The following is an 8,681-nucleotide window of genomic DNA, read 5'->3' on the forward strand; positions in this document are numbered from 1 at the left end:
AGAATTGATTTTACTGTTGTTTTAAGCATGTTGGCATCGTGTTGCCGCGTACACACGTATACTATAATGGCCAATTTATATGGCATTTAACGACGTCGCGCGCAGACAATCAGGTGATAAAAACTTTTCAAGAATAATCACGGACAATATAACGTCTTACGCCCCAAAAATAACAAAATTCAAATTAAAAAATAATAGACAACAAAATCAGTAACAATAGATTTTATTACAAATAAATCGGTACCTGAACATAGCGTTCCGATACACAGTACGGGCCAATACAGACTTTAGAGAAAATGCAAATGGCTGCCGCGATGATTCAAAACAACTGACAAGTGTCCAACTTGGCTAGCATAAGCCCAGTAAACTCGATATTTAAAAAAAAAAAATTGTTTTCACCAGTATCTCGCTTATAAGACGCGACCCCAACTGTAACTTATTAAATTAAGTCTTAAAAATGCGTCTTATAAGCGCACGTATACGGTATGATTTCCATCGTTTAATCGATTGTTATTTGTCATTTTTACAGAGTCACAATTTCTTTTATGTTTTGTCCGCCATCTTGTTAAAATGATGTAAGCAAAGGGTGCGCATAGCAATTTAAAATCCCATATGTCCAACTAAATGTGCGATTTACATTATATTTTAATTAGTATGTGGTACAATAATTGTTGCAAAAATTACGTACCGTCTTTATCCTAATAAACGCGCCCGGGCGTGATACAATCATAAAGGGGGCGCGTTTATTTCACCCCCCTTTAGGTATAATATGAGCCAACACCTAAAATGTGTTTACCGGTATTTGCGAAAAGTTCCAAGTTCATTAAGCAATCGTAAACATATCATAATTAGTTTCACCAGAATACTACAACCTATTATCATGGAGATGAAAGGGCCATTGTCAATATGACCTTAGTGAGAACTGTAACAGTATCCGTGGCCGAGATAGCAACAGTGTTCATTAGTGAAGGTTTATGGTTACGTTAGTTACCTTATACACCAGACCAAAACATTTTCTGGTTGAATTGGGTCTAGCAATAAAATAAATCAGGAGAAGATATGCAGATAATAAGGATTGTGTTCACACATATAACGCACATCCAGGGGCGTCACTAATATTTGAACTTAGGAGCGGCAGAGGAATGTCCCTAATGTCAACAACTATAGCAACACAATTAATGGATCCGAAATTAAATTTTTACTAAGTTTAGCCCTGCATTGTGTCTAAACGAAATGACATAGCAATCTACCCAGTATGTATAAAATGTAAGCCCTGTGCTTTGGCCCAGCGTACGGCATATTGAATAACCTGCGTAGAGGTAGATCCGTATCTTAAACGCGCATTGTCAAAAAAAATATTGTAACATGAATTTGACATTTATAACTGAAAACACTGATACAATAATAAAATCGCCTGCCATATTGGAGTTTAATCCTAACATCAATATGTTCCAAATACATATGTTATTATTATAATTATTAAAGTTTTATTTCTATAAGGTTCTTGCAAATTACATTGTTGATAAAAAAAGATTTTTTTGTCAATAAAATGCAATTACTTTACCCCTAAGCAGCAGAGCAATGGGGTCGCTATTATTTTGATCACTCCTTCATTTTATTATACAATTGGGGCGCGTTTATTAGGGCGAGAGCGTTTATTAGGATAAAGACAGTATATAAAATTCCAAAACGATAAAGTTCCATGTGTGACCGTTTCAGATGCGTCGCCTGCCTGGCCTGGGGAGCTCTCATGTGCTGGAGGAGAGTCTCACTGGCAGGGACATGATGCTTGACTTTGAGGACATCTTCAATGGTAACACAGCTTCATTGTATCCTCATGCATTCAGTCTATTGGTCTCTGTATCCCATCATGCATGAAGTCATGTTGGATTTAGGTCTTAGTAATTAGCATAGGTATACACTTCAGTATTTCTTGAGATCATGTTCAAACCTAAGCAAGAAGATTCATGTGTGTTTAAAATGACGGGTATCATGCAAAAATGGGTCTAATGCCATCTTTGCAGTCTAGTCAGGAGTTTCGCTGTCCACTAACAAGACCGCAAAACCTAGCAGAGATTTAATTGCGTATTTGGTAGCTCCGTACCTGACTGTAGATACTGCATATGGCATGACACCCATTTTCGTTTGACACGTTTCATATATATACTGATCAACTATTGCAGGGGCTTATCGGATTGTGTAACTCATTTTGAGTAGACCATGTTCATCGAATTTTGAAGATTATTATGTATCTTTCAAAAAGAGGTCCTAACAATGTTTTTCATATACTATTTGTAATGGAAAGAACTGGTGTTTGACAATGCAAATCTTGTTTTTGTGTGAAATTATAGATTGCTGGAATTATGAACTTCATCAAATATCACAATGTTACAAACAAGCAACTTGTGTGTGTTAAATTTTAAAAAGCCACGTTTTCGTGTATGAATAGAACTGCAGTAAGCTGGGATATTAAAAAATTCATGGGAACATTGTAGTGGTTGACTTTAATATTTGAGTGGTCCATGTTTCAAAAAGGCACTAATGACTTGACCTTATTATAGAGAGCTCTTTTTGTCTACAGTTTCATTTATAGAGGTCCTGAACACTACTTAACAGTGCTTCCTCAATTATACTAATTTTAACATAGTAATATTATTAGCAGAACTGTTTCAAGTATGGGAACTTGGGCTAGGGCAGACTGGAGTCAAATATCGACCAACGCTGCAACCAAATCAAGTAGCTTTCTGGAAGACTTTGCTGTTGTTTGCAATAAAACATTTCTAAAATACTGAAGTTATTTGTTCACTTTGCAGTATTTCTGTTGAGAAAATGCGTTTTCATTCACCTTGGAGGGCTTCAACCTTGAAATGATTGAATGACTTGAAAGCATTTGAGTAAATGAAGAAGTTACAAGGTTAATTACTCTGTTTATAGTTTTTTCTCTACTTAAGTAAAACTTATGCAGATGGGTACAATAATTAAGAAGTGTTACCAGTTTCTGTAAAATAAAGTATTAAGTTGCGTGAAGTTTAAATAACTTAACTAAAATATAGTGATTAAAAAAAAGAAGATACTGGCATTAAAAAACCCTGATCTAACATGTACTCTGCATACCCCTCTGTGTAGTTACGAGACATATGAAGCTGGAATTTGGCACATCTTCATAAAAATGATGCTTCTTTATATCATGCTGTTATATTTAGAAATTGCATGTCATAGATTAAATTGGTATTCTTCCTTTAATAAAGTAATACATGTAGGTTGAATGCTAACAATCCCATGCATATTATACTGTCAAAACATCATTATTTCAAACATGCCAGAACCATGTAAAAACTAAAATTTAAAAATTATTTTATAACATTTCCTACATTATCTTAAAAACATTGAAGTTTTAGAGATTGTAAATGTATGTATATATAATAATTTGTAACTGACCTTTAATGCAAGATAATTTGATTTGGCATTTTAAATGTATATAGACACTGTGTGTTTAATAAAACATTATTTATTTGATTACTATTTTTTAATTTAAATGTTATAGGGTTGAACTTGTTCACATAAACAAAGTAAGCTAAATTCCTTGCTATGCTTGAATGAATGGAACACCTAAATTAAAGCAGGGCCCTGAAATAACACATTTATTCTACATAACTAAGAAGTAGGTTGGTTGTTATATGAAGAGAGCTAGAGCCATAGTTTTGAAAATACGGCCAACAAATTTAAAAGTTACCCCAAAATATTGATTTATTTTTTAAAGTTGTATGTATATTTTGTAAAACATTCACAAAATATTAACTGAATGTGCATGGTTCACAATTTTAATTGGCTTTAACAAAAACTGCAACCATTTTGCAAAAAAAAGATCGAGGATTGCATTGATTCAAAGATGATGAATTTCACTTCTAAGGAAAACAGTAAATATACACAAAAACATAGCAATAACAATAATTTGTAAACAGATAAAATGTAAAAATAACTAAGGAAAATTTCAGTTGACCTAATTTATATTCATCTCCTAAAAAGTTCCTATATGAACTGACACAAGTAAAGAGTTATAAACATTCAAAAACCATGTAGCTTCTTTTTATGCCCCCTTTTCGAAGAAAAGGTGGCATATAGTGATCGGACTGTCTGTCTGTCTATCCGTCTGTCTGTCTTTCCGTCACACTTTGCGTTTAGGTTTCGAAAAATGCTCATAACTTCTATGTCCCTTGAGATATAACCTTCATATTTGGTATGCATGTGCATATGGACAACGAGCTTCCCGCACACAAATTTTTACCCCTGTGGCCTTGACCTTGAACTTAAGGTCCGCGTTTAGTTTTCGAAATCTGCGTTTAGGTTTCGAAAATGCTCATTACTTCTTTGTCCCTTGAGATATAACCTTCATATTTGGTATGCATGTGTATATGGACAAGGCCTTTTCATACGCACAAATTTTTTTACCCCTGTGACCTTGACCTTGAACTTATGGTCCGCGTTTAGGTTTCAAAATCTGCGTTTAGGATTTGAAAAATGCTCATAACTTCTATGTCCCTTGAGATATAACCTTCATATTTGGTATGCATGTGTATACGGACAAGGTCTTTCCATTCGCTTACAAATTTTGACCCCTTTGACCTTGACCTTGAACTTAGGGTCTGCGTTTAGGTTTTGAAATCTGTGTTTAGGTTTCAAAAAAAGCTCATACACATGTTACTTCTATCAAGCGTTTATAGGGGGCATAAGTCATCCTATGGTGACAGCTCTTGTTCATGCAGTTTTGATAGATATTTTAGTAATAAATTCACAACAAATAGGGGGTCTGGAGGGAAATGGCAGCCAACAAGAAATAAACCAGTTATTTCTGTGGAGGGCTTAGTACTAACTACCCAAATAAATAAACAAACTTTTGAAATAAAGAGGTGAGAATAATTAATAGTTACTACTGAAATAAAAGGTGTAAAAATATACTTTTTTTCTGTAACTTGCAGAAAAGCACTATAAACTTTCATTTGATAAATACACATAAAAACTTGCAATGAGACCGGAATAATGGGTCAAAATAGCCGAAATTCAAATGATGCATCAAACTTCTGATTTAATTTAAAAATTAGGAAAAATATTGAAAAAAGTTGACCAAAAGTATTTTGAAATAATGAGAAATGTGCATTATGATATCAATAAAAATGGTGATCAACTACATAAACATTGAGTACTAAGAAAACAATTGTGCATCTTGTAAACTGGAGGACATACTGTTTCGAAAGGTGAGGAACAGGGCAAGAGTATTTGTTGCAGGTAAAAAATATATTGCTTTATGCACAAACTATGTCCCTTTGTAACATATGGGCCATTATCTGTGAAAAGGGGGTGTAATGCATGTGCTTAAAGTGCAGTCCGCACAGGCTAATAACGGATGACACTTTCCGCTATTATGACATTATTATGCTCCCCCAAAATTTTTTGGGGGAGCATATAGTCGCCGCTTTGTCTGTCCGTGCGTGTGTCCGTCCGTCCGTGCACAATTTTTGTCCGGGCTATTTCTCAGCAATTAATGACCGGAATTCAATTAAACTTTATGGAAAGCTTCAATACCAAGAGATGTGCATATTATCATCCGGTTCTGGTCGGATGATTTTTCACTGAGTAATGACCCTTTGAAATTTTCCATTAACTGTACATATAGTGCAATTCTTGTCCGAGCTATTTCTCAGCAACTCTTCATGGGAATTCAATGAAACTTTATGGGAAGCTTCACTACCAACAGGAGATGTGCATATTATCAGCCGGTTATGGTCGGATGATTTTTCACAGAGTTAAGGCCCTTTGAAATTTTCTATAAACTGTACATATAGTGCAACTCTTGTCCAGGCTATTTCTCCCCAACTACTGACTGGAATTCAATGAAGCTTTATGGGAAGCTTAACTACCTTGAGGAGATGCACATGTTATTTGTGGGTTCTGGTTAGATGATTTATTTAGAGAGTTATGGCCCTTTGAAATTTTTAAGTTGCTTAACAATCCATCGTTTTATTTTGTCCAAAGTTATGCCCCTCAAGACGTTTCCTTTTATCTGAATATATAGTGCAATATTGTGACAAAAAAAAACCTTTGGGGAGCATCACCCGTCTCCGACGGTTTCTTGTTTGTTTCAAGAAAGTCTCTTCTTAAAAAAAAATCCAATTCAAGCAAAAAGTGTCATCCCTAATAAGCCTGTGAGGACTGCACAGGCTAATCTGGGACCATACTTTATGCACATGCATTAAACCCCCTTTTCACAGAGCACTGCTCACATGTTTTATGCCCATCGCTGTAATTTCAGACCCAGACGAGGTCCCTCTGAGTTCCCAGCCCCACATACAGATGGAGAAACGCCTCAACATTCTCTGAATAAATCACTGAGCCAAGACGTCATCTAGCATCGTCCACAATTACAAACAAGAACAGCTAGCCTATCAGAAATCATAGACAATGATATAGGATTATAAATGTTCACATTCTGTATATAGGTGAAAATATACGTAAAAAGTGTACAGGGTTTCAAAAAGAAAGATTCTTTAAGTGATTCATAGCAATTGTGTATTAAAAATTATCAATAACTTCACCTGAAAACTTTAAGACACTCAATTTTCCTCATAATTAGTATACTATGTTAGGCATGCAGTTCTTGTTCCCATAAGCTGTTAATTGCTGTCAGTTTTCACTTTTATCTGTTGTTTTTGCTAGATTATGTATGTAGTACTGCACCTGGTCGCTACGTGAGCTACTGCATCTATGGTGAATTCTTAAAGATCATTACACAAAACATGTTGCTCTGTTTATTTATGTCATGAAATAAATCCTAAATTTAGTTGGGTTTTTGTTTTGGTGAAATGTTGCACGTTTTAGGTGTAAATACATTGTGCTGTCCGTGTCTGATAATGACTTTATTTGCATTGAAGTCTGTTGTGCAGATGTTACAAAATACTTGAAGATGGGAGGAAACTGCGTTATCTTTTTAATTTTTCGAAGAGAAAGGAAGCTATTCCACAAGTCCTATGCTAGATTAAAACCTCTTTGTCAGCTATTTTTTTCAGGAATGGCTTTAGGGAGTTAAGTTAAACTTCAAAAATGTATGACCCATATCAAAAATGAACTTGTTAGCCAGATGTGAAGGCTGGTCCTGAGCTATGCTGCCCTATCAACAAGGTGAACATTTTTATGTTCCCCGCTATAGTAGTGGGGGACATATTGTTTTTGCCCTGTCTGTTGGTCTGTTGGTTTGTTTGCGCCAACTTTAACATTTTGCAATAACTTTTGCTATATTGAAGATAGCAACTTCATATTTGGCATGCATGTGTATCTCATGAAGCTGCACATTTTGAGTGGTGCAAGGTCAAGGTCAGAGGTCAAATATATGTGGCCAAAATCGCTCATTTTATGAATACTTTTGCAATATTGAAGATAGCAACTTGATATTTGGCATGCATGTGTATCTCATGGAGCTGCACATTTTGAGTGGTGAAAGGTCAAGGTCATCCTTCAAGGTCAGAGGTCAAATATATGTGGCCCAAATCGCTTATTTATAAATACTTTTGCAATATTGAAGATAGCAACTTGATATTTGGCATGCATGTGCAACTATGGAGCTGCACATTTTGAGTGGTGAAAGGTCAAGGTCATCCTTCAAGGTCAGAGGTCAAATATATGTGGCCCAAATCGCTTATTTTATGAATACTTTTGCAATATTGAAGATAGCAACTTGATATTTGGCATGCATGTGTATTTCATGTGCTGCACATTTTGAGTGGTGAAAGGTCAAGGTCATCCTTCACAAGGTCAAGGTCATCCTTCAAGGTCAAACGTCATAAAGGGGGACATTGTGTTTCACAAACACATCTTGTTGGTATTTTTTTTACTGCTTGATGAATAATGAAGTTACAATTAAGGAACTACTTACTGTTCTTTGCTAAAATATTTCATTTGACCTGTAGTGTATACCTAACCTTTGACCTCAAATTATGATCTTAACCTGTGAGCTAGGGATAATGATATTTCCTATTACACACCATCACCACTTAGAAAACTATTGTGAAACATCTCAAAATTGCATAATGAATGATGAAGTCACTTCTTGACAAGGTGTTTTATAATCAAATTTAACATTACATTGACCTTGGAGATTGTTGGTTACATGTCGTCTTGCAATGGTGAACATTCATTATAACTCTTTTTTTTTTACAATTGCACAATTAATGACAAAGTTTCAGTCCATACAAGCTCCGATGCACCCACATATGACCATTGTGACTGCTATTTCGCTATATCAGGCTTTCTGCAAGCGGGCCAACTAAAAAAACAACCATATGGTCATAATAGCTGGGAATTAGATCATTGCAATTACAGATCCCATGCAGGTTTCAATAATTGAACACTGCAAAATTGCTGACCATATTGAGACTGCAAAAGAAAAAACAAGCAAAAATGACAATAGTGGCAGCATAGTTAACAGGGATAGAGAAACAAATGGCAAATACCCCGTTATAAAGGAATTCACCACAAATGAATACAGTTGCATTTTCATCCTCAGTACGCGAAGTGAAAACAGGTTTTTAAAAATCTTGATGGAATTTAATTTGCTAACAAGAAATAAACTCAAATACTTGGCAACATTAACTGCACTTACATGGCTCTGAATAGAAATCAGCATTCCATAA

General features: G+C 35.1%; 1 protein-coding gene across 2 annotated transcripts in view; it reads left to right on the forward strand.

Annotated features, from left to right (window-relative positions):
• Positions 1–6,835, forward strand: part of LOC127878168 (proteasome maturation protein-like) — a 31,015-nt gene extending 24,180 nt beyond the window's left edge. For both annotated transcript variants that reach the window (XM_052424639.1, XM_052424638.1), the window contains exons 5-6: positions 1,720–1,813; positions 6,308–6,835. In XM_052424639.1, coding sequence (XP_052280599.1) covers positions 1,720–1,813; positions 6,308–6,375 — 162 coding nt within the window. In that variant the 3' untranslated portion in view covers positions 6,376–6,835. The remainder of the gene's footprint in view (positions 1–1,719; positions 1,814–6,307) is intronic.
• Positions 6,836–8,681: the final 1,846 nt, after the last annotated feature.

Source organism: Dreissena polymorpha, chromosome 4, assembly GCF_020536995.1.
Source record: "Dreissena polymorpha isolate Duluth1 chromosome 4, UMN_Dpol_1.0, whole genome shotgun sequence".
NCBI classification, from domain to species: Eukaryota; Metazoa; Mollusca; class Bivalvia; order Myida; family Dreissenidae; genus Dreissena; species Dreissena polymorpha.